The sequence below is a fragment of the Lagenorhynchus albirostris genome, chromosome 19 (assembly GCF_949774975.1).
Source record: "Lagenorhynchus albirostris chromosome 19, mLagAlb1.1, whole genome shotgun sequence".
NCBI classification, from domain to species: domain Eukaryota; kingdom Metazoa; phylum Chordata; class Mammalia; order Artiodactyla; family Delphinidae; genus Lagenorhynchus; species Lagenorhynchus albirostris.
The window spans coordinates 14739981-14764906 of record NC_083113.1 but is presented as its reverse complement, the minus strand read 5'-3'; the positions used below and the strand labels follow the sequence as shown (position 1 = coordinate 14764906).

Here is a 24926-nt window from a genome sequence, read left to right as displayed (position 1 = left end):
CTTCCAGCACCCCCTCCCCCCAGGTGCCCAGGAACAGGAAGGAGCTGGTTGCCCCTCTCAGTGCTCCCTTACTTACAAAGCCCAGGGTGCTCATCTGCATAAGGGTGGCCCAGCTAGTGGCCCTCATTGGCTCAGGCAGTCCCTGGGGAGACAGAGGATTAGAATTCTGAGGGGGTGTAGCCTGGCCCTGGTGAAGTGGCTTTTTGTTGTAACTGGGAGATTTTATGCAAATATAGAGACAATATAGTCGAATGGTTAAGAACCTTGGCTCTGGGTTCAAATCCCTGGCTCAGCCTCTGTGTGACCTTGGGCAAGTTACTTCACCTCTCTGTGCTCAGCTTTCCTCATCTGGAAAATGGGCACCATACAAGTACTGACTTCACAAGATTACTGTGAGAACTACAGTCATCCCTCAGCATCCACAGGGGTTTGGTTCCAGGACCCCCTTGGATACCAAAATCTGTGGATGTTCAAGTCCCTTATATAAAATGGTGTAGTATTTGCATTAACCTACGCACATCCTCTGGTAATATTTACATCATCTTTAGATTACTTATAATACCTATTACAATGTAAATGCTATGGGAATAGTTGTCCATACAATGTAAATGCTATGGAAATAGTTGTACACACAATGCAAATGCTATGGAAATAGTTGCGGGCCTGTGGCAAATTCAAGTTTTGCTTTTTGGAAATTTCTGGAATTAAAAAAAATTTGTTTTTGATCTGCAGTTGGTTGAATCTGCAAATGGAAAACCCACAGATATCGGTGGGGGGGGCGGCTGTACCTCATTTATTCAGGTCGTGTCCTTAAAACCATGCGTGGCAAGGACCATACATTTTTATTTTCTCCTCTAAACAATGTAAATAAGAGCAGGATTGTTGTGAGAACTAATGAGATGCAGTGAAAAGGTCGTAGCCCAGAGCCTGAAATGTGACAGGCACGCAAAAGACTGTAGATATTAGATACTATGCCTATTATTCCTGCCTCATAAGTTTTTTGTTTTTTTTTTTTAATAAACTTATTTATTTATTTATTTTTGGCTGTGTTGAGCCTTCGTTGCTGCATGCGGGCTTTCTCTAGTTGCAGTGAGCAGGGGCCACTCTTCGTTGTGGTGCGCGGGCTTCTTATTGCGGTGGCTTCTCTTGTTGCAGAGCACAGGCTCTAGGCACGTGAGCTTAAGTAGTTGTGGAACGCGGGCCCAGTTACTCCTCACCATGTGGGATCTTGCCGGACCAGGGCTCGAACCCGTGTCCCCTGCGTTGGCAGGCAGATTCTCAACCACTGCGCCACCAGGGAAGCCCATAAGTTTTTATAATAATGATGATGATGACGAAGACCATGATGATGCTAGCAACACTTACTTAACATTTTCTATGTGTAGGTAATTTTTTAAATTATTATTAATTAATTTATTTATTTTGGGCTGCGTTGGGCCTTTGTTGCTCCACGCAGGCTTTCTCTAGTTGCGGTGAGCGGGGTCTACTCTTCGTTGCGGTGCACGGGCTTCTCATTGCGGTGGCTTCTCTTGTTGCGGAGCACGGGTTCTAGAGCGCAGGCTCAGTTGTTATGGCTCTCGGGCTTAGTTGCTCCGTGGCATATGGAATCTTCCTGGACCAGGGATCGAACCCGTGTCCCGTGCATTGGCAGGCGGATTCTTAACCACTGCGCCACCAGGGAAGTCCTGTATAGGTAGTTTTTAAATACAATTTTTAAAGGTTACTTTTCAGTTATTACAAAATATTGGCTATATTCCCCGTGTTGTACAGCATGTCCTTGAGCCTATCTTACTCCCAGTAGTTTGTACCTCCCACTCCCCCTCCCCTTTATGGCTCCTTCCCCACCCCCCCACCCCCACTGGTAACTACTAATTTGTTCTCTATTTCTGTGAATCTGCTTCTTTTCTGTTATATTCTCTAATATGTTGTATTTTTTAGATTCCACATGTAAGTGATATCATACAGTATTTGTCTTTCTCTGTCTGACTTATTTCACTCAGCATAATGCCCTGCAAGTCCATCCATGTTGCTGCAAAGGGCAAAATTTCATTCTTTTTTTATGAGTAGTATTCCATTGTATATATGTACCACATCTTCTTTATACATTCATCTGCTGATGGATATTTAGGATACTTCCATCTCTTGGCAATTGTAAATAATGCTGCTATGAATATTGGGTGCATGTATCTATTTGAATTAGTGTTTTTTTTTTTTTTTTTCGGATACATACCCAGGAGTGGAATTGCTGGGTCATATGGTAGTTCTATTTTTAGTTTTTTTGAGAAACTTCCATACTGTTTTCCACAGTGGCTGCATCTGTATTGGTACAGTTTTAAGTGCTGCAAATAATCTAATTTAATCCTTGCAGCAGCCCTGTGAGGTAGGTACTATTAATATCCTCCTTACCAGTTGAGGAAACTGAGGCACAGAGAGGCGAAGTGACTTGTTCAAGGTCACACAAAGGAGTGGCAAGACAAGGATTTGGATCCAGTCTGTCTCAGAGTCCATATTTTTAATCACTGTGTATGGTGCTTTTTAAAGCCAGGAGACCTAGTGCGCATCCCCTCTCTGCTGTATGACATCAAGCAGGGGCTTCCTCATTCAGAGCCTCAGTTTGCTGTCTGTGAAATAGGAGAATGATGGCACCTTCCTTATCGCGAAGGGGGAGAGAGGGTAGATGCCTTAAAGACACCCCCCTAAGCCCGCCCACCCCAAGCGCACCTTTGGCCAAGGTTTGGGGTTTGTGGGCGGGGCTCCGTCAAAGGGGCGTGGCCTTGGCCGTCCTGCTCCAATGGGGACCCGGGGGCGGGGACCTCCTCCCAGCTCTGTCCAGCACACGAGTCCTCCACGCAGTTCCATCTACGCCGCGGGTGCCTCTGTCGTCCCCAGAGGTCTCCGACCCCAACTCGCCCCCAGCCCACCCATCCAGCCTTCGGCCTCCTCCTCTTAGCCACCGACCTCAGCCCCAGCACCTCTGGCCTCGACATCATGGGTGACGGAGGAGAGGGCGAGGATGAGGTCCAGTTTCTGCGGACGGTGCGTATCTCTGTGTTGGAGTCTCTGGGACTATCGCTCTGGTCTGAGTGTCTCTCTGTCTCCGATGTCTTTGTCCTGATTGCTGGTGGTCTCTGAGACTCTGGGGTCTCTCCTCTGTCCCTTTGGGTGACTGTCACTCCGTCTTTCTCCGTTTCTGTCTCTCTTAGTCTCCCCCATCTTTCTCGTCAGAGAATTAGCAGAATCTGGGACTACAGAATGGGGAGGAGGATCCTCCCTCCTCCACCCTCTCTTCTGACGCTAGCGATTTGTCCCAGAGAAGGGGGCCGCTGAGAGAGCACCCCCTCCCACCACTCTGGAAGCAGGCACTTGGGGAAGGTGGTTCTAATTCCTGAGCTTAATTTAGCTGTCCCCTCCCCCACCCCCCACTTAGCCCTAATTCTCTTTTTGCTCCAGACTCTGACCTATTTAAATTCTTGGGAAGAGGGCTGTGGTGGGCTGAAGCACACAACTCCTTTGAACTCCCAGCCCTTGAGGGTCTCCTGAGGGTCCCCCTGTTTCTGGGTCTTCTTTCTTTCCCCACTTGATTTTGGAGAGGAGGGTCAGATATGGCTGCTATCTATCTCTATCTGTCTCTATCTGTCTCTCCCTATCTGTCTCTTTGGGTTGTCTGTGTCTCCGTCTCTTTCCATCTCTGTCTCCCTGTCTCTGTCTCTGGCTTTGTTCTTCGGCTTCAGGCCCTCTGTGTTTCTCACTGTGTCTTCAACTCTGTCTCTCTCTGCATCTCTGACCCTCGGCAGGCGGGGGGGCAGGGATGGGAATTGGAACAACAGGTGTCCCTCCCAGAATAGTCCACTTTTCTGGGGCCTGGGCAGGGGACAGGGAGAGGATGGGGGGAGGGGCTGCTCATCTCGAAGTCCTTCTCACTTTCCCCTCCCAGTGGTTCTACTGGGTGTGGGGCTGTGAATATGGGAGGGGATAGTCTCTCTTCTGGGCCAGGTCCGCTGATCCTGCACTAGCCCCTCCCCACCCCCTCCAGGCCCTGGGAAATGCTGACACAGCATTCCGGCCCCAGAATAGGACCCTGGTGAGCCAGCTCTGGTTTCCTGGGAGGGAGGAATGGACAGCTGGGGCTGGTAGTGAAGGATAGGGACAGCTGGACATTCGGCCATGGGAGGAGGCCTAGCTTCACCCTAGACTCTTGCACTGGCTCCAGTCCCTTAGCAGACACCATGGGTTGGGCTCTCCCCTCCTCCCAAGCCCTAATAAGACCGTGGCCATGGCCTTGAGCCCCTGAGCAGCCACTCTACGTCAGACCCCATGCCCAGGGCCTCAGCCTCCTGAGGCATCTAATTATATCCTTGCTGCCCTGAGGTAGGGCCCTATCTTTATCTCCCTGGGAGTTTTGAGGGAAACCGAGGCCTGAGTGGGAGTCACTGACCAAGGTTAAGGCCAGGAAGTGTCATCTCTGGATGCCCCTGGGGGCCAGCCCTCCTGCTTTCATAAGAGGAAAACTGGGCTCAGACTTGCCTGGCTAGCCAGTGTTGGATTCTAGAGGCCTGGCCTTGACATCTCTTGGCCCCAGACTGGGTCCATTTTCCTGAACTTTACTGAGGTTATGTGGTGGTTTTCTCAAACTTTTTGGATCTCATCCCACTGGTAAGAAATATATTTTATATTGCAACCCAGTACATGCATATATTCACATACGTTATAAAAAGTCAACTTTACTAATAGAGCTATAATTGACATGCAATAAATTGTACCCCTTTTAGGCGTTACAGTTGACAAGCTGTACACACCCATGTAACCACTATCATAATCAATAGAACATTTCCCAGAAAGTTCCCTTTGGCTCTTTGCAGGAATCACCCTGCCCTTCTGCTTTATGTCACCATAGATCCCATAAGTCACTAACTAGTGTTTCATATAAAATATATGCTCATTTGTCCTGCTTCTTTTGCACACTGTAACATTTTTGACATGAATCCATGTAGTGTGTATCAAGAATTCATTTCTTTTTGTTGCTTAGTATTCCATTGTGTGAATACGCTACAATTTGTTTATCAGTTCACCTGCTGATGGACATTTGGGTTGCCTCCAATTCATGCTATTATGCTCAAATTAGGTGCATTCACACAATTTTTTTTTTTTTTGCGGTACACGGGCCTCTCACTGTTGTGGCCTCTCCCGTTGCGGAGCAACAGGCTCCGGACACGCAGGCTCAGTGGCCATGGCTCATGGGCCCAGCCGCTCCGCGGCATGTGGGATCTTCCCGGACCGGGGCACGAACCCGTGTCTCCTGCATCGGCAGGCGGACTCTCAACCACTGCACCACCAGGGAAGCCCCACACACAACTATTTTTAACTGAAACAAGTTTCATGAAATGCAGGTAGCCCTTAGAACACAGGGGGCATGCTGCTATTTTCTGTTCTTGCTCTACTTTTGTTTCACTTTTTAAGCATGATGGGCATGGTCCCCAAGTTCATTTCATTTTCTTTTGATGGGTGGCAACATCCAGCCCTGCCCAGGCTGGGGTTCCTCAAAGCATGGCCCATGTCAAAACCTCCTGGTTAATGGTCCAGATTCCCTGCTGACCCCAGATCTACTGAATCAGGCTCTTGGTGTTGAGGGGGAGACTGGGGCAGCAAGGAAGTTGCATTTTTAACCAGGCTACCCCCCTTCATTCTGATGCAGGAGAAAGTTAGAGAATCATTGTTGTAGAGATTAGGCTCCCTGTCCCTGGTTTATATCTTGGTTTTGCCATTTGCCTGCTTCCTAACTTTGGGCAAGTGATTTTTAGTTTTCTCTCTGAGCCTCAGTTTCCCAATCTGGAAAATGGGGACAAAAATATGTACCATAAGGATTCAAGGGGTCCATGCAAATATCTCTCTGGGCTCGTCTCCTCCCACTTTCTCCCTTGCTCCTGATGGCAGCAGCGCCAGGCTGTCTCCCTTGCTTTTTCTGAATACCCACGGCCCCAGGTCTTTGCACAGGCAGACTCCTCTTCCAGGAACTTTCTTCCTCCAGAGATGATCGGGCCTGATTCCTTCTTGTTATTCAGACAAGGCTCAGCTCAAATGTCACCTCCTTGGAGAGGCTGTCACTTCACCCCCCTCACTGATGTCATCTCTACCCCAAACTCTTACATCACCCTGGGTTATTTTTTCCATAACACTTATCACTGAAATTAACATTATAAATTGATTCACCTGTTCACTGCATTTCCCCCCACAAGGATGTCAGCTCCACAAGGACAGGGAATTCGTCTGCTTTATTCGCTGCTCTATATCCAGTGCCTAGATCAGTGCCTGGCACATAGCAGATGCTTAATCAGTGTCTATTAGATGAATGTAAAGCCCTGAGCGTGAGGTGTAGCAGAGAGTATGTACTTAATAAATGCAAGCTGTATGATCCCTGTGAATACACGGCATATGCCAAGATGTCGGGGATGGGGGTAATAGGACAGAGCAGTCCTGGGGACTCCGGCCGACAGGATGAATCTCTCTCCCTCCTTCCAGTATGACAGAAAGAATGAGGGCTGCCTGTGTGGGGTGAAGCCCAGGATTTTCTGGAAGGGCTGGAGTCTGTGTGACTTCAGGCAGAACGCCTAGCCTCCTTGAACCTGTTTCCTTTGCTGTAAAATGGAATAATCACTGTCTTAACTGTGGTTAATCACTGCGGTCTCCATCTGTTTTTTTTTTCCCATCAATTTTGATTGAAACCTCTATCAGTAAAAATGTGGAGCAAACCCCCACATACATTTATATTAGTTATGAATGTAATATGGGCTATTCTACTAACATATCAAGAGGTGGTCTAACGTTCTAAAAGTGGCATATTGGGACTTCCCTGGTGGTCCAGTGTTTAAGACTCCACACTTCCACTGCAGGGGGTGTGGGCTCGATCCCTGGTCGGGAAACTAAGACCCTGCAAGGGAAACTAAGATCCCACAAGCTGCGCCGGCTGTGTGACCTCAGGCAAATCACTTCACCTCTCTAGGCCTCTGTTTCCACAGGTTCACATACTAGGACTTACCTCAGAAGGGTGTTTATTTTACTTAAAATTTTAATTTATACCCTCGAGATTATTTCAAACTTAGAGAAAAGTTGCAAGGTTATCTCAGAGAACTCCCATGTGGCCTTCAGTCATTTCCCCCAAATGTTAGGATGTAGCATGTCTGCTTTATCATTCCCTCCATCTCTCCCTCCCTCTCTCTCCCTATTTTTTTCCTAAGCTGTTTGAGAGTTAGCTGTGGACATGATACCCTTAACCCCTAAATCCTTCAGTGTCTGTTTCCTAAAAAAACAAGGGATGTCTCTCAGAAAACCACAGCACAGTTATCAAAATCGGGAGATTTCGTACGGCTATGATACCATCATCTAATTCACAGTCTGTTTCACCTTTCACCACTTGTCTCTATACCATCTTTTATGGCATTTCCCCTCCATCCAGGATCCAGTCCAGACGCTGGCACTGCATTCAGGAGTCATTAGCCAGCACTCCTTAAATGAGAGCTACTATTAAAATAACACACAAAAGAATAATTAGATAAGGCTGAACTTAAAAGCCATTTAACTTGAGGCACTCATATCTTCCACCCTCCAGTGACTCACCTTGTGGACCCCCACCTGGGAGTCCTCTGGAGTCAGTTGGACTGGGGTTCAGATCCCAGCTGCTTCTCTTATCAGCCGTGTGGCCTTGGACAAGCCATGTCCCCTCATTGAGCCTCAGTTTCCCCATTTTAACGTGGGGATGCCACTGGCTTGGATCTCATGGGGATGTTAGAAGCATGTACAGTGCTCAACACGGGCCCCTACTTGATAAATGGCGAGGGTGGCTATTATTAGTCACATCTTTTTCATGAGGAGAAAGGGCCAGGTGGGTGGCCCATGGTACAGTGTCTGCGGGATGTGGGTGGGATGCGGGCGCCCACCCTGACCCTCTGCCCGTCCCCAGGACGACGAGATGGTCCTGCAGTGCAGCGCCATGGTGCTCAAGGAGCAGCTCAAGCTCTGCCTGGCCGCCGAGGGCTTCGGCAACCGCCTCTGCTTCCTGGAGCCCACCAGCAATGCCCAGGTCTGTGCAGGACGGAAGGAAGAGGGGGCCTGAGGGGCAGAGAGCCTGGGGCCCAAAGAAGAGGGGTCTGGGAGTCTGGAGAGGGGATGCTGACAGGAAGGGGAATAGGGAGGGGGGCTAAGAGGGAAAGGGGGCTGGAGGTCTGAGGAGGGGAGCTGGGGTCCTGGGGGAAGAAGGAGGGGGTCTAAGGAGATAGAAGGTCTTGAGTTCAAAGAAGAGGGGATCTGAACGGGGTGCTGATAGGAGAGAAAATGGGAGGGGGCTTACGGGGGAAAGGGACAGAGGTCTGAGGTGGGTGGAGGTCTGAGGAGGGAGGGGCAGGGGGTCTTAGGGGGCAGGTGTCTGAGGGGGCAGAGGGTCTTCAATCCAAAGCAGAACAGCCTGGAGGGTCAGGGGGTGCCCGCAGGGGGCTGACTGGGGAGGGGGTTGGAGGCTGAGAGGTGGGGGGATCCTGGGGTCTGAGGCTGAGGTGAACTCAGGCTCTGAGGGAGGAGGTGACCTGGGGGGATGGGGCGGGGGCTGGGAGAGGGAGGAGACCTGGAGTTTGACGGGGGAGGAGGCCAGGGGCCTGAGGTGGGCAGAGAGTCTTGGGTCCAAGGGGGAGGGTGTCTAAGTGCTTGAGGTGCCTGGGTGGGAGCCTGAGGCGGGAGGTGTGAGGTGGGGCCTTGCTCCTGGGACTTTGAAGCAGTGTTCACAGGTGTCTGAGGGAGAGGGCAGGAGCTGGGACTGTCTGCTCGTTACAGCGGGAGCTGGGGCTTCCTTTGGGGTTGGAGAGATTTGCGTTTTCTGCCGGGAGGGCAAGGAGGGGGCTCCCGGGGGAGGGCAAGGAGGGGGCTCCCGGAGTCGGATGGGCGGAATGCGTCTGACAGGGGCTGAGGCTTCCTATGGGATTAGGTGTGCTGTGGAAACTTCTGTGAGGTTCGGGTGGGGTACAGGGGTGTGAGGGAGGAGGCAGAGCAGAGGTGTCTTCTGGGATGTTGGTGCGAATTCAGGGTGTTTGAAGCGGGAGGCAGAGGGCAGGACTTCTTGGAGGGCTGGGTCGGGTCTGGGTCTCTAAGGGGTGTAGGTATTTAGACTAGGGGCAGGGCGTGCACCAGCACTCTGGAGCCTTCAAGTCCCCCGTTCACATCTCCCCACCCCCCAGAATGTGCCCCCCGACCTGGCCATCTGTTGCTTCGTCCTGGAGCAGTCCCTGTCCGTCCGAGCCCTGCAGGAGATGCTGGCCAACACCGTGGAGGCCGGCGTGGAGGTGAGGCTCCCACCCAGGTGGGACGGGTGGCAGGGACGGGTGGGAGGACCTGGGGGTCATTTACTGTCTGTTCTTCTTCCTCTCTCTGCCCTGCCCCCCACAGGCCCTCAATTTGGATAAGTGGGTAGGTCTGGCCTTGGGTGTCATCTGTCCTTGCCACCTCTCCTGACCCCAGGTGGGCCTCTTGGGTCCACACCCTGCACACAGGGGCTGGGGGTTCTTCCCCACCCCGGTTGTCAGGGTCTGTGGAACCCAGAACAGGCCAGGCAGGAAGGAAGGAAGGGGGTGGGGGCTTTTGAGCCCCTGTTCTCCCACCTGCTCCTTTCTCCTCTTTTCCATCCTTTCCTCCGACCCTCCTAGCTCTTCTCTGCATGGGACCTCTCCCCTCATCACCTCCCTCCATCCCAAGTGTGAGTCCCCTCTGGACCCACATGGTGGGTCCACCATGTGATCACGTGGCCCCATCACATGGCCCCCTCAGAGCATGGGCATGTGAGAGCTGGGATGGGGGGGCATGATGCCATCGAGTGCTGGGTGTACCCACCCACTCCCAAGAGGCGCAGAGTCTTCTTGGGCCCGAGGGTGTGTGGCAGCACAGGGCAGGTCCCTGTGGGTGATGCTCCAATGTTTAACAGCTGGTAGGACAGTACCGGTGCACAGCTGTGTTATGACAGGTGAGAGTAGAGGGAGCTAAAGTCTGTGGAACACGAGATCCGGGGGCTTCCCTGAGTGACCCCAGGTATCTGAACCTCTGGAAGAGGGGTTCAGCCCCCTGAGTGACTCTGGGGCCTGGTTAACAGGTTGAAGGACAGAGTGGGCTTTGGGGAATAGAAAACACCCCACCCACAGGCTTCTCAGAGACACAGACCTTGCTTCCGCTGGAAGCAGGGAACCTGAGGCAGAGACTCTGTTGTGGGTCTGAGCTGAGGCTTCTTTGCATCCAGGCCCGAGCATGGTGTCTTCTGGGAAGTGTATTCCCACCTGAGATAGGCCAGATGTTTCAGGGGGGTCTATTCTCACTCTGTGTCCTCCCCTGCCCCCTGCAGTCGTCCCAGGGTGGGGGACACAGGACACTCCTGTATGGCCATGCCATCCTGCTCCGGCACTCGCACAGCGGCATGGTAAGTGCGTCCGGGAGGGGCCGGGGCGGTGGCAGGGGCCAGGGAGCGCAACGCCCGCCGGGTGGCTGACTCCCCTCTACAACCCTAGTACCTGAGCTGCCTCACCACCTCCCGCTCCATGACTGACAAGCTGGCCTTCGACGTGGGACTGCAGGAGGACGCAACAGGTGCAGGGGCTAGAGGGAGGGGCTACGATGGGGATGCCGCAGGCAGGGAGTTGGGATGCAGAAGGTCTGCAGAACCCCGGGAGCGGGCATGGGGATGTTCCAGGGGCAAAGATGGGGGGCTTTGGGGCTGAGAGTCTGGGGGTGTGGATGAATACATTCTGGACAGAGAGACTCAAGCAAGCAGGCAGAGAGTCTGAGGACAGGAACGGGGGACTGTGAGGCAGAGAGTTGGGGGCAGTAAGAGGAGAGCTTGGGACGGAGGGCTTGGGAGGCTCCGTGGCTGGGAATGCCTTGGGGAAGAGCGTTCTGGGCAGCCCTCACCCCGCCCCCACCCATAGGAGAGGCCTGTTGGTGGACGACACACCCGGCCTCCAAGCAGAGGTCGGAAGGAGAGAAGGTCCGAGTTGGGGATGACCTCATCCTCGTCAGCGTCTCATCTGAGCGCTACCTGGTGAGTAGCACCTCCCTCACCACAGCTCCTACTGCTCCCGGGGCTGGGGGCACACGGGATCCACCCCATTTCCTCCTCATTGGTTTGCCTGGTCTCTGGCCCCAACGTCCTGACTCCCAATTTCCAGTTTCCATCCAATTTCTGGTTTCTGACGCCCCATTTCCTGACTTGATCTCAGTTTCTTTTCTTTTCTTTTTTTTTTGTGGTATGCGGGCCTCTCGCTGTTGTGGCATCTCCCGTTGTGGAGCACAGGCTCAGTGGCCATGGCTCACGGGCCCAGCCGCTCCGCAGCATGTGGGATCTTCCCGGACCGGGGCACGAACCCGTGTCCCCTGCATCGGCGGGCGGACTCTCAACCACTGCGCCACCAGGGAAGCCCGATCTCTGTTTCTTGATCTGTGACCTGTAATTTTTGGTCTCCTGTCTTCTGGTTTCCTGGCTTCCACCCTTGGTTTCTGACTCACTCTGGAACTACTGCTCACCCCCCATTATCTCTGACCACCACATCCTGGTTGCCCACAGCACCTGTCGACGGCCAGTGGGGAGCTCCAGGTTGACGCCTCCTTCATGCAGACACTGTGGAACATGAACCCCATCTGCTCTGGCTGCGAAGAGGGTGAGGACCCCAGACCTCTGACCCCTAACCTAAGACCCCCAAAACAGACCTTCAACATTGCCCCTCAGACCCCAAACCAAGATCTCCAAATTATGACCCTCATACTTAGATCTCCAGCTGACCACCAATCTGGAACCCTAGAGCTCAGACCTCAAAACCTAAAACTCAGTATCAGATTCCTAATTCAGACCCCAAAGCTCGCATGCCAAACTCAGGTCCTGGAGGTCAGACCCCTAAACTCAGACCCAAAGCTTAGAACATCGAATGTGTAGCTTATCCCTCAGACCCCAAGCCTCAGATGACAAGCACATGGGACCTCAGCCCCCCAAATTCAAACTCAGATCCCAAACTAAGAGCCCTACTTCAGACCCCGAACCTCAGCCAATTGACTTCACACCTCCAACTCTAACCTCAAATCTCCAAAATCATCTCCCAGTTTGCAGACCCCCATGCTGAGTCCCTAAAGCATGAACCCAAAACTTTGAACCCAATTCTCACACCCCAAACCTCAGAGCCCTAAGCCGGACCCAAGCTGAGATGCAAGCCACAAATCTCGAAACTCAGGCCTTAATCTCAGACCCCGAAACTCAGACCCGCCAACTTCTAACTACGACAAAGCTCACATCTCCCCAGACTCAGACCCCAGAGCTAAGCCTTCCAAACCTCAGACCTCAAACCTCAGACACCAGCCTCAGACCTGCAAACTAACACTCGAAATTCAGACCCTGACTTCAGACTCAACCGTCATACCTCTAAACCCAGACCCCCATCTCAAGCCCTGGAACTCAAACCTCAGAATCAGGGAACATTAGACCCAAATCTCTAATGACATTCTCTGAAACCAACCTCGAAAATCCAAACTGAGACCTTTAAACCCCAGACCCACAAACCTCCCAGCCTCAGCCCTGCACACCCAGACCCCCAACATTCGATCCCCAACCTCAGACCCCAAATCTCATGCCCCTACTTCAGGCCTCAATCTAAGCCCAAATCTCAGACTATAGCTTTGTACCTTGAAATTCAGATCTCCATCTGCAGACCCCCAAACCCAGCCCCCAGCTTCCCACAGGCAGAAGCAGGGCCTGCAAACTCCACTATGGCTCCCAGGCCTTTCCGGGGCTCCAGCTTCCCAATGACCACTTTCCTTTGCTCCTGTCCAGGCTATGTGACCGGGGGCCACGTCCTCCGCCTCTTTCATGGACACATGGATGAATGTCTGACCATTTCCCCTGCTGACAGTGATGACCAGCGCAGGTCTGGGCTTGGGGACAAGAGGGTCTGGCGTCTTTGGGCCAGAAGGGGGATGGCAAAGGTTGGCTAGGGGGGCCTGGAACCCTAGGATTAGGGATCAGATTCTGGGGGGCTGGAGCCTGAACTCTTGACCTCACTCTCTTCCATGTACCCAGACTTGTCTACTATGAGGGGGGATCTGTGTGCACCCACGCCCGCTCCCTCTGGAGACTGGAGCCGCTGAGAATCAGGTAGGGGTCAGGGGCAGAGGAGGCAGGCTGGGGGAGGGGCTAGGGGTTCCTGGGGGCCCTGGGAGGAGAAGAGTGTCTTGAAGGAAGAACTGAGGAAGAGACTGGAGGGTTTTGAGGGAAAATCTGGGGAGCCTAAGAGAGCAATAAAGGTCCCCAGGGTCCTAGAATCCTGGAGGAAAAAGAGGTCTTGGGGGTAGTGGAGGTTCCTGAGGGAGAGATCAGGGTCTCGAGTGAAATCGTGGGGAAAGGAGGGGAGAAAATGACAGATCTGAGAAAACTGGAGACACTGAAATCATCTGGGCAGCCCTGAGGAAGTGGTGAGGGCCTGAGAGAAGATTGGGGCTCTTAAAGGAAGGCTGGGGGTCCTAAGAAGGATTTGAGGGCTCCAAGGAAGATTTGGGCACCCTGGAACAGGGCTGAGGGCTTGAGGAGGTTTCAACCAAGACTATGGTGTCCATGGGAGAACTGGGGGGCCTCTGACCTCTCCCTCGTCCTCACCCTCTGCAGCTGGAGTGGGAGCCACCTGCGCTGGGGCCAGCCACTCCGCATCCGGCATGTCACCACCGGGCGGTACTTGGCACTCATTGAGGACCAGGGCCTAGTGGTGGTTGACGCCAGCAAGGCCCACACCAAGGCCACTTCCTTCTGCTTCCGAATCTCCAAGGTCGGTGGGGTCAGGATACCCTCCCTCAGCTGGAGCCCCAAATCCCGCCCCAGCCCCCCACCACTCTGCAGTCTCTTGGGGGGGGAATCCCCCATTAAATGCACAAGCAGAGGAGGCTGACCTCTGTCCCCTGCCCCTGTAGGAGAAGCTGGATACGGCCCCCAAGCGGGATGTGGAGGGCATGGGCCCCCCTGAAATCAAATATGGGGAGTCCCTGTGCTTTGTGCAGCACGTGGCCTCAGGCCTGTGGCTCACCTATGCTGCCCCGGACCCCAAGGCCCTGAGGCTCGGCGTGCTCAAGAAGAAGGTGGGCACCTGGCAGAGGGAAGGGGTGGGGTACAGGCTGGGGCAGGAAGGGGACCGGGGGTGATGATGCTTGAGCCTTTAGGAGTTTGAGGTTGGGATTGAGAGAAAGACAAAGACTGAGAGAGAAACTGAGATTGAGAGAGACAGGAAAAAAGAAAGAATACATATATGAAGAGAAAGAGAGAAGTATAGACAGACATGGGGACAGACAAATAGAGAAAGACAGAGACGGAGAGACAGAAATAAGAAAGACAGAGGTGGAGAGAAAAAGATGAATAATAACAGACGGAGAATAACATTCAGCCAATTATTGAGTACCCCAGGTGTTGTGGATGTATGTGTGGACAAATAGCTGAGCTACACAGACCTGTTCCCTGCCATTCCTGTGCTCAGACACTGTGACTAAACCCTCTCTAATGAAGTACACAGTTTTACAACCAAACAGTGGGAAAGCGACTTTTGACAGAGGGCACACCAGGTGCAAAGGCCCTGAAGTTGGGATGAGGTTGGTCTGTTGCAATCACTGAAAGGAGATCTAGTTCGGCTGGAGGAGAGTGAGCGAGGGGTGAGTCGTGGGAGATGAGGACAGAGAGGGGACGGGAAGAGATCAGGTAGAGCCTTGTGGGCCACCGGGGAGGGTCCTGGCTTTTACTCTGGGTGAGAGGGAGCCGCAAGATAGCCTTGAGCAGGCCAGGGCACGGCGGGTGGTGCCCTGATTCAGGTTCACAGGGTTCTTGAGCTGCTTATGGGAACAGACTACGGGGGTGGGCAGAGCTGGAGAAGGAAGACCGGGGCAGGTCTGCACTGGTACAGGTGGAGGATGACAGTGGACAGCACCAGGGTGGGGACTGTGGAGTGAGGAAAGGGGCAGAGTCTGGTTGTATTCTGAGGGCAGAGCCAACAGGATTTTCTGACAGATTGGATATCAGGGTGAGAGGGAGAGGGACTGAGGATGAGACCATGATTTTTGTCCTTTTTTGCCCTGAGCAGCTGGAAAGAGGGAAGTGCCGTTAACTGAGTCAGGGACAGCCAAGTATCAGCTCAGGAGGATGGGCCCCAATGCTTAGAACAGAGCCACTCAATAGACTTGCTGAGTGAATCAGTGAGAAGACTAGGGAGGCACCTGTTTGTGAAAACTGAGGCTGAAGTTGGATACAACAGCAGAGGATGTAGAGATGGGCCTGGGCCAGAGAGGGCAATGTGGGAGTCGTCAGCAGGTGGACGGTATTTACAGCTGCTGGACTGGATGGGGTCCTGGGGAGGTCAGCTCAGGGGAAAGCCGGCAGCCATGATGGTCTCACCTCCCAGAAAGGTGTTCAGGCATTCTGTCTGGGACATGTTAAATTTGGGGTGCCATTAGAGCTTTCTGGTGGGGGGATGTTAAGTCAGTAGTAGATACAAATGGAGAGGGGTCTGGCCTGGAGAAAGACAAGATAGAGAGAGACAGAGAGGGAGAGAGAGGGAGAATCAAAGAGGGACAGAGAAAGAGAGAAAGAAAGACAGAGAATAGATAGCTAGTGGGAAGCAGCCGCATAGCACAGGGAGATCAGCTCGGTGGTTTGTGACCACTTAGAGGGGTGGGATAGGGAGGGTGGGAGGGAGGGAGACGCAAGAGGGAAGAGATATGGGAACATGTTTATGTATAACTGATTCACTTTGTTATAAAGCAGAAACTAACACACCATTGTAAAGCAATTATACTCCAATAAAGATGTTAAAAAAAAAAGGAAAGACAAAGGTAGAGAGAGATATGGACATAGCGACAGAGAGGGAGAGACAGAGCATGGGATAGGCATGAGAGAGACAGAGAGACAGAGAGACAAAGACAGACAGACAGAAACAAAGAGGACAGAGACAGAGAGTGAGAGGAGAGACCTAGAGGGGGGAAAAAGAGAGAGGGGTTGAGAATGAAAAACACAGGGACAGATGAAGAGGGACTGGGGGCGGAGCTGGCAGAGAGATTCCGTAGAAGATGCGGGCAATTTGGGGGATAGAGTCTGGGTGGAGGTCTGGGGAGCATGGCCCTGGCTGGCTGAGCCCCTCCTGACGTCTCTCTCCCACCACTGTCAGGCCATTCTGCACCAGGAAGGCCACATGGACGACGCACTGTCACTGACCCGCTGTCAGCAGGAGGAGTCCCAGGCCGCCCGCATGATCTACAGCACTGGCGGCCTCTACAACCACTTCATCAAGTGAGCCACCCGGCCCGCTCTGCCCTGGGGGCCAGGCCACTCCTTGACCCCACGCTCCTGGTGTTCATGCGCCAGACCATTTAATCTCTACCTCTGACATTCACACCTCTCACATACACAGACTCCTGACCTCTACATACTTGACCCCTAATCTGACCTCGACAGCTATGACTTTGACTTCACACCCCTGACACCTTCGACCCTGGACCTCCCTAGCCCTGACCTCTGCTTTCATGACCTGTCCCTACACAGGCGGGGGTCCCAGGCCCAGCTCTGCCCTTGGCCACTGGGTCACCTCGGGCCAATCAATGCCCTTCTCTCTCTGCGTCTCACTCTCTCTCTCTGTTAAATAGGTGTGTCTGTGGGAGTCTGGCGGGGACCGGGGGTGGGTGGGGGCGGGACCCTCACAGTGTTCACGGACCCTCACTGATACGTGCGCGGTCTCCGCAGGGGCCTGGACAGCTTCAGCGGAAAGCCGAGGGGCTCGGGGTCTCCGGCTGGCACAGCACTGCCTCTCGAGGGCGTCATCCTGAGCCTGCAGGACCTCATCGGCTACTTCGAGCCACCCTCCGAGGAGCTGCAGCACGAGGAGAAGCAGGGCAAGCTGCGCAGCCTGCGCAACCGCCAGAGCCTCTTCCAGGAGGAGGTGAGGGCTTGGCCCAGGGGGGCGGGGTCTGTGGGCGCGGGGTCGGAGCCTTCAGAGGGGCGGAGCCTGCCGGACCCGGGGAAGCAGTGGTCTGAGAGGGGGCGGGGCAGGTGGAGGGGCAGGAGGAAGTTCCTGGCCTGGGTGAACAGGGCGGGGAGGCGGGTCGTAGGGGACACGCGAAGGGGCGGAGCCTTGAAGCGGGTCCGGAGTGGGTTGGTGGGCGAGGCTTTGGTGAGGGGCGGGGCCTGTGAGAGCAAAGTGGAACCGGAGCCTGAAGGCGGGGGCAGGACTTGTTCCCTCTCCTGGGAGGACGGGGCGGGGTGAAGGTAAGCTCTGGGCCAAGGCAAGTCAGTGGAGGAAAGGCCTGGGAAGAAGCTCGAGGCTGAGCTACTAGACTCAGGAGGCGGTACTGTAGGGGTAGGGCCTGCGGAGTGGGAGGATAGAACCAGAGTGAGGCATGGTGGGAGGCAGGGCCAGAGAGGTGGGCTTTTGGGTGGGAGGATAGTGTAGGGCGCGACCTCAGCTTGGGTCAGAGGCTGGGGGTCTGTGTGTTATGAGAGGAGACGTGGTGGGCTCCGCTCAGCACGGAGTCTGAGTGCGAGGGGCCGAGAGGGGTGGAAAACTGGGGCTGTACAAAGGTCCGGGGTCTGCTGTCTCCTCAGGATGATTGGGGAGCATGTTCATTTAAAGTCTTCCAAGTTGGCCCTGCTCCTCTCCAGGGGCTCCCATTGTGATGGGGGTGGCAGACCTAGAAATGCTGATAGTAACAACAACAAAACTTACTAATGGAGTGGGATTAGTATATGCAAAGTGTTTAGAACAGTAGCAGCACAGAGTCAGTGGTTATTGTTACTTTGAATTTAGCCCTTACTGTGTGTTATGGGTGTTATATACCTGACATCCTCCCCATAACCCCATGGGGGGTTGTAATTCCCATATTACAGATGGGTCACTGAGGTGCAGAGAGATTAGATAACAGCCATTGCTGAACAAATATACCAGGGGGGATATAGCTGTCAAGAAAACAGACAAAAATCCCTGTCCTTGTGGAGTTGACGTGGGGCGGGAGGATAAATGAGCAATAAAATAGGACGATTATGTGGTATATTAGATGATGATAAGGAGAAAAACAAAGCAGGGCAGGGACTTCCCTGGTGGTCCAGTGGTTAAGAATCCACCTTCCAAAGCAGGGGACGCGGGTTCGATCCCTGGTGGGGGAACTGAGATCCCACATGCCGCGGGGCAACTGAGCCTGTGCGCTCTGGAGCCCACGTGCCACAACTAGAGAGAAGCCCACGTGCCACAACGAAAGATCCTGCATGCTGCAACAAAGATCCTGCAGCTAGGTCCCGCAACTAAGACCCTACGCAGCCAAATAAATAAATATTAAAAAAAAAAAAAAGGGCAGCGGTAGGGAGTGCTGGGGTTGTTGCAGTTTAAAATACAGTAGTCAGGGAGGGTCACGTGAATGAAGAGAGGCAGCCATGTGTACACCTGAGGGAGGGACAGAGAGGAGACAGAGCAAGTACACGGACCATGAAGTGGGGGAGTGTGCCTGGCAGCTTCCAGAATAGTGAGGAGGCCGGGAATGACTGGAACTGGGTGAGCTAGGGGAGGAGTGGGAGGAGATGAGCACAGAGAGGTGACAAAGGCCAGGCCATGGTGAGGACTTGCGGTTTGGGAGCCACAGAAGGGTTAGGTCTTTGAAAGTCACAACGAGTTAGGGGCAGAGCCACTGTGTGTGACTCCACCTGGCTGTGCTCTCTACCACGATGCACTGCATCTCTGACTACGGGCCCAGGATATAGATACAACAATTATCATAGCAGCCCAGTTGTCCACCACCACTGGAATGAATCCACAAATGTGGCATATCCATATGATGGCTATGGACACTACTCAGCAATGAAAATGAGCAAATGACAACCCCATGAAACAATGCCCTTAACCTTAAAGCGTAATATTGAGAGAATTCCCTGGTGGTCAAGTGGTTGGGACTCGGCGCTTTCGCTGCCAAGGCCTCGGTTTGATCCCTAGTCGGGGAACTGAGATCCTGCAAGCCGCTCAGTGCGGCCAAATAAATAAATAGAAAAAAAAAATTTTTTTTAAAGTAATGTTGAGCAAAAGAATCCACGTGCAAAAGAATACTTACTGTACATCTCAAGTTCAAAAACAGGCAGAATTTTACTAGACAGTTTATGAATGCATGCATAGGTAGTAAAAATAGAAAAACAAGGAAAGGATTTCCATAAAAGTCAGGATAACGGCTATCCCTAGCAGAGAGGGTTGTGTAACAGGAGGGGCATCGAGGTGACTTCTGGGAGGCTAGCAATGCTCTCTTTCTTGACCTGGGTCATGGTTACACAAGTGTTCTTTCATATTTATTTGTTAAGCCATATACATTTGATCTTTATTATTTCCAGATTCTGTATTTGCAAATATGCCTACTTGCTAAAATTTATTTGTAACCTCCAAATCGATGCTTGCAGAATATTTGTAGTCATTTGTGGACATGTGCAGAGAGGCAAAACATTTAAGTCATTTGATGTTGTGTTTCCAGTTGAGGTTGAACAAGGCGACGATTTGCCTTGTTATTTCAACTCTCACCTGTAAGCAAGTGTCCTTTTTGTGGTGTATTTAGTGCCACGCTTTTCACATTTTTGTGCTTTTTGTTAATTTCACTGATTAAAATGGCCCCTAAGCACGTGGCGAAGCGCTGTCTACTGTTCCTAAGTGCAAGAAGGCTGTGATGTGCCTTACTGAGAAAATATGTGTTAAAGAAAAGCTTCACTGAAGCGTGAGTTACGGTGCTGTTGGTTGTGAGTTTAATGTTAACGAATCAACAACATCTATTAAATTAGTGTCTTTAAACAGAAACGCACATAAAACGAGAGTGTGTATTGATTGATTGATGAAAATGTTGTGCTCAGAGACTCAGAGAAAGCCCCTGTGTTTCCCCTGGGAGCCTTGGTTCTCAGGATTCACTCAGTGCTCACGGCGACTTTACAGAACCTAACTACTACGAAAAGCAAGAATAGACTGTATATATTTTATTGTTTTTTGTTTTTTGTTTTGCGGTACGCACGCCTCTCACTGCTGTGGCCTCTCCTGTTGCGGAGCACAGGCTCCGGACTCGCAGGCTCAGCGGCCGTGGCTCACGGGCCCAGCTGCTCCGCAACATGTGGGATCTTCCCGGACCGGGGCACGAACCCGTGTCCCCTCCATCGGCAGGCAGACTCTAAACCACTGTGCCACCAGGGAAGCCCTAGACCGTATATGTTTTATGTGCTTTTCTGTATGTCTGTTATAATTCAAAATAAAAGAAGACAAAAGGTTAAAATGTTTTTTAAAAGAAGAAAGAGACAGAAGGCAAAACTCTCTGATGGTTGGTGTGGAAAGTGAGCTGGGCCAATGGGACCAGCAGTAGGGTCCTTGGAGGTGGAAAGGAAGGAAAGAAAATACTGGAAGGAGAAACACAGATTCAGTCCGGATGTTAATAGGGATGTATTATGTTGGGGACAGAGGCAGAGTGCGACAAGGCCAGGTCTGGAGAGCCGAGGAGGAAAGAAGGGAGTTGGGAGTGCAGGTACACACAGATGGCTCTGGTTTCGATCTGGGGACACCCAGTCACTAGGTGTTGAAGGAATATGAATTAGCAAGTCCAAGAAAGGCAAGGAAGGGAGGGCCTGGGATTCCTGTGATGAAACCCCCTCTTTTCTCTACCCCAGGGGATGCTCTCCCTGGTCCTGAACTGTATCGACCGCCTAAATGTTTACACCACTGCTGCCCACTTTGCCGAATTTGCCGGGGAGGAGGCAGCCGAGTCCTGGAAAGAGATTGTGAACCTGCTCTATGAAATCCTGGGTGAGGGGCCTCGAACTTGACTCCCCCTAGAGCACCCGAGGTTCCCAGTCCTACTGGGTCTGACCCCTCTCTCCACCCTCAGCCTCTCTGATCCGTGGCAATCGTGCCAACTGTGCCCTCTTCTCCAACAACCTGGATTGGCTGGTCAGCAAGCTGGATCGGCTGGAGGCCTCCTCAGGTAGGAGAACCCAGGCGGAGGGGACGGGGACTTGCGGGGACGGGAGGGCCGCAGCCACTTCACCTCTCTCTGATCCCTGTGCAGGGATCCTGGAGGTGCTGTACTGTGTCCTGATTGAGAGTCCCGAGGTCCTGAACATCATCCAGGAGAACCACATCAAGTCCATCATCTCCCTCCTGGACAAGCATGGGAGGAACCACAAGGTTGGCCTCTCATCCCCGACCTCTTATCCCCTGAATGCTGAACCCTGACCTTTCCCCATGGCCCTTGAATTGCCCCCATTTCCCCATCTTATCTCTTACCTGGACTCCTCTACCACAAGCTTCCATCTCAACACAAAGGTCTCAGACTCATGGTTCTTAAATGGCTTCTGGGCCACAGATGTGCTTCATTAGCTCTTTGAAGCATTTTTTCAATTTCTAATTTTGTAGCCTTTAGGGGGGCTGCATAGACACTCTCCAGTTTGCCCCAAGTGCTACTGCTTCCCACTGAATTGTTTCTAACCACTTCACATATTTACATTATCTACCTGGCCCCTGAAGACGCAAGTTTGCAACCTCCACTGATCTAAACCTCATCTTTATCCCTGTGCTCTCTCCCTGACCGACCCTTGCACTCTTCCCACTGACTTCTGACCTCTTACCCCGTCTTTTTTCTTTTTTTTTGGCCAAGCCACGTGGCTTGCGGGGTCTTAGTTCCCCAACCAACGATCGAACCCAGGGAAGCTCAGAGTCCTTACCACTGGTCCGCCAGGGAATTCCTCAGTCTCTCTTTTCTTACACTGCTGATGTCTTATCCCAACTCATACGGCCCCCGCCTCTTGCCTGATGTTTCTCTTTGACTCCGATCTCTCTCTGTGACCCCTGACCTCCCACTTTCACCACCTCTTCTCAGTCAAAAGCTCTGTCTCCCATCCTGGCATATCATCCTTCTGGTTTCCCACTCTGGGTCTTCCATGGACAACCCCCACCCCACCCCACCCCCCGCCCAGGTACCCTCACACCCTGACCTCTGACCTTGACCTCCAGGTGCTGGACGTGCTGTGTTCCCTGTGTGTGTGCAATGGCGTGGCCGTGCGCTCCAACCAAGATCTCATTACTGAGAACTTGCTCCCTGGCCGCGAGCTTCTGCTGCAGACAAACCTCATCAACTTTGTCACCAGGTCTGGCCCCTAACCCCTGACCCCAGAACTCAGAACCTCGCAATCCCCCCCCGACTCAGCCTCCACACCCAGGTAGATGGGCCTTCCTCCATCTCCCACCCCGGTCCCCACAGCTGTCCCCAGCTCATCCCTGGCTTCTCATTCCTCTTGTCCTCTCTCCCTGCTCCATTTCTGCCTCTGTCTCTTCCTCCCTCTTTCTTTCTGTGTTTGCTCTTTTTGTCTTCATCTGTCTGTCTCTATTTCTCATCCATCTCTTTTTCCTGGTCTCTCTCCCATCTCTCTCTTCTCTGTCCTTTGATGCCTCTCTGTCCGTCTCTGTCTCTGCTTTCTCTCTCTGTTTCTGTGTCTCTGCTTTTCTGTTTTTCTTCTGTATGTATATCTTTGTCTTTCTCCCTTCCTCTCCCACCCCCCCACTAGCCTGGATCTCCTCTCCATCTCTCCTTCATCCTCCTCTCCTGTCCTGTCTCTCCTACAGCATCCGCCCCAACATTTTTGTGGGCCGAGCAGAGGGCTCCACGCAGTACCTCAAATGGTACTTTGAGGTGATGGTGGACGAGGTGGCTCCATTCCTGACAGCTCAGGCCACCCACCTGCGGGTGGGCTGGGCCCTCACTGAGGGCTACAGCCCGTACCCTGGGGGTGGCGAGGGCTGGGGCGGCAACGGGGTCGGCGATGACCTCTATTCCTACGGCTTTGATGGGCTACATCTCTGGACAGGTACCTGGACCCTTCTAGGGGACCCTCAACCCTGACCATTGACCCAGGGTTTCTAGGCTCTCACCACATGCCTTGGGATCCTGACCCCCAAACAGGCTAACTTTGACTCCTCATTTCCCAAGACCCTAACCCTAGAGCTTTCAGAATCTGGGCTCGAACCTGTTTCTTCATAGCCTCCGGAGCTCTGACCCCAGAGGATGTCAGATCTCTGACCCTAGAGAGCCCAGAGAACTGCCCCGATTATTATGATCTCTGATCTTTGACTTACGCCCCCAAAGGTTTTACAGAATCCTAACTCCAAGACGACTTTAATCTTTGACCCCCACACTCTCAGGAACCTAACCTCAGGGGAAACTTGACTTCTGCCTCTAATCTCTCAGGAACACTTGACCTTAGAGTTGCTAGGGTCCAGACCCTATAGGATCCTCTAATACCTGCCCTTGTCTCTTGAGACCATTGGTTCCATTGGACCTCTGACTTCTCCCTGGTGATCCTGGTGCAGGACACGTGCCACGCCTGGTGACTTCCCCAGGGCAGCACCTCCTGGCCCCCGAGGACGTGGTCAGCTGCTGCCTGGACCTCAGCGTGCCGTCCATCTCCTTCCGTATCAATGGCTGTCCTGTGCAGGGTGTCTTCGAGGCCTTCAACCTTGATGGGCTCTTCTTCCCCGTTGTCAGCTTCTCAGCTGGTGTCAAGTAAGGACTTGCCCCAGCCCCCTGGCCAGTCCCCAGACCTGGGACTGTCCTGAGACAGCTTCTGCAAGCACGCCATGGCCTTCTATGGGGCCAGGACCCAGCAGCCTTCTCTCAGGACTGACGGGCCAGACCCCTACACAAAGGTCCCGGTGACCTCTACATGATCCCAGACATTCTCAGTGTCCTCCCAATGACCCAGACCCTCCCAATGACGTCAGCTTCACCCCAATCTCCAAGTGTCCCCCAAATTTCACAATGACCTTCTAATGATTAATAAGTTTCTTCCAGTGACCTCCCAGATGACCTCTGACTCTCCCAATGATTCTGTGCCATTCCAGTGACCTCTAGATGATTCCAGAATCTGACAGTGATCTTCCAATGACCACAAAGCCTCCCAATGACTCCATGCTCTTAACTTCCCAATGACCCCAGCATCTCCCAACGATATTCTAATAGCTCTATAATTTCCCAGTGACCTCTCAACGACCACAGTTATTTCAAAGACCTCTCAGTAGCCCAGTCTTTTCCCAGTGACCCCAATCTCTATGTGAATGACTTACTCACCATTTCAGTGGCGATTATGATTTTCTCAAGGTTACACCGGACTCTCAGTGACTTCCAAGTGACCTTCTTCTTGGTCTCCCCCAAACCTTCTGGTATCTCTAGATGTTCTGTTGATCCAGGACCTCCTCCAGAGGACTTCCCCATGACCTTGGATTAACTCCCCAGTGACCTGACCCCCACTTTCCTTTTTTGGTTTTCCAAAGATTCCTATTGACCTCCAGCATTTTCTTTGACCTTAGAGTTTCCTGACTCCTAAATGACCTCCATGATGCTATGACTGTCCAGTGACCTCAGGTCTCCCCAGAACCGTCCACTGATCCCAAGATTGCTCCCTTCCCCCCACTGAGTACAGACTCTCCTCTGTACACTGCCCTCACTAGTGACCCCCACTCTCCCACCTAGGGTGCGGTTCCTCCTTGGTGGCCGCCATGGCGAATTCAAGTTCCTCCCTCCGCCTGGCTATGCCCCTTGTCATGAGGCTGTGCTCCCGCGAGAGCGACTCCATCTGGAGCCCATCAAGGAGTATCGGCGGGAAGGGCCCCGGGGGCCCCACCTGGTGGGCCCCAGCCGCTGCCTCTCACACACCGACTTTGTGCCCTGCCCTGTGGACACTGTCCAGGTACTGCCTGCTCTGCAAGGGTTTCCTGGAGAGACAGACTCCCTTAGGAGCCAGAGAGATGGGGAGCTGAGCTGGAAGCTGGGGACCCTGTTGTTTAACAGGTGGGGAAGCTGAGGCAGAGAGGAGGCAAAGGATTCTCTCAAGGCAGAATCTCGGTTTC

General features: G+C 52.8%; 1 protein-coding gene across 3 annotated transcripts in view; it reads left to right on the top strand.

Moving 5' to 3' along the window:
• The first annotated feature begins 2852 nt into the window (after positions 1–2852).
• RYR1 (ryanodine receptor 1) overlaps positions 2853–24926 on the top strand; it is a 118063-nt gene continuing 95989 nt past the window's right edge. For 2 of the 3 annotated variants that reach the window (XM_060131764.1, XM_060131763.1), the window contains exons 1-21: positions 2853–3036; positions 7955–8074; positions 9219–9323; positions 9427–9447; positions 10370–10444; positions 10533–10611; positions 10950–11062; positions 11585–11678; positions 12839–12932; positions 13085–13159; positions 13667–13823; positions 13966–14130; positions 16200–16321; positions 16772–16967; positions 20696–20831; positions 20914–21009; positions 21094–21212; positions 22038–22171; positions 22647–22888; positions 23391–23583; positions 24550–24766. In XM_060131764.1, the coding sequence (XP_059987747.1) occupies positions 2989–3036; positions 7955–8074; positions 9219–9323; positions 9427–9447; positions 10370–10444; positions 10533–10611; positions 10950–11062; positions 11585–11678; positions 12839–12932; positions 13085–13159; positions 13667–13823; positions 13966–14130; positions 16200–16321; positions 16772–16967; positions 20696–20831; positions 20914–21009; positions 21094–21212; positions 22038–22171; positions 22647–22888; positions 23391–23583; positions 24550–24766 (2601 nt within the window). In that variant the 5' untranslated portion in view covers positions 2853–2988. The remainder of the gene's footprint in view (positions 3037–7954; positions 8075–9218; positions 9324–9426; positions 9448–10369; positions 10445–10532; positions 10612–10949; positions 11063–11584; positions 11679–12838; positions 12933–13084; positions 13160–13666; positions 13824–13965; positions 14131–16199; positions 16322–16771; positions 16968–20695; positions 20832–20913; positions 21010–21093; positions 21213–22037; positions 22172–22646; positions 22889–23390; positions 23584–24549; positions 24767–24926) is intronic. The other variant, XM_060131765.1, reaches the window with a different exon arrangement.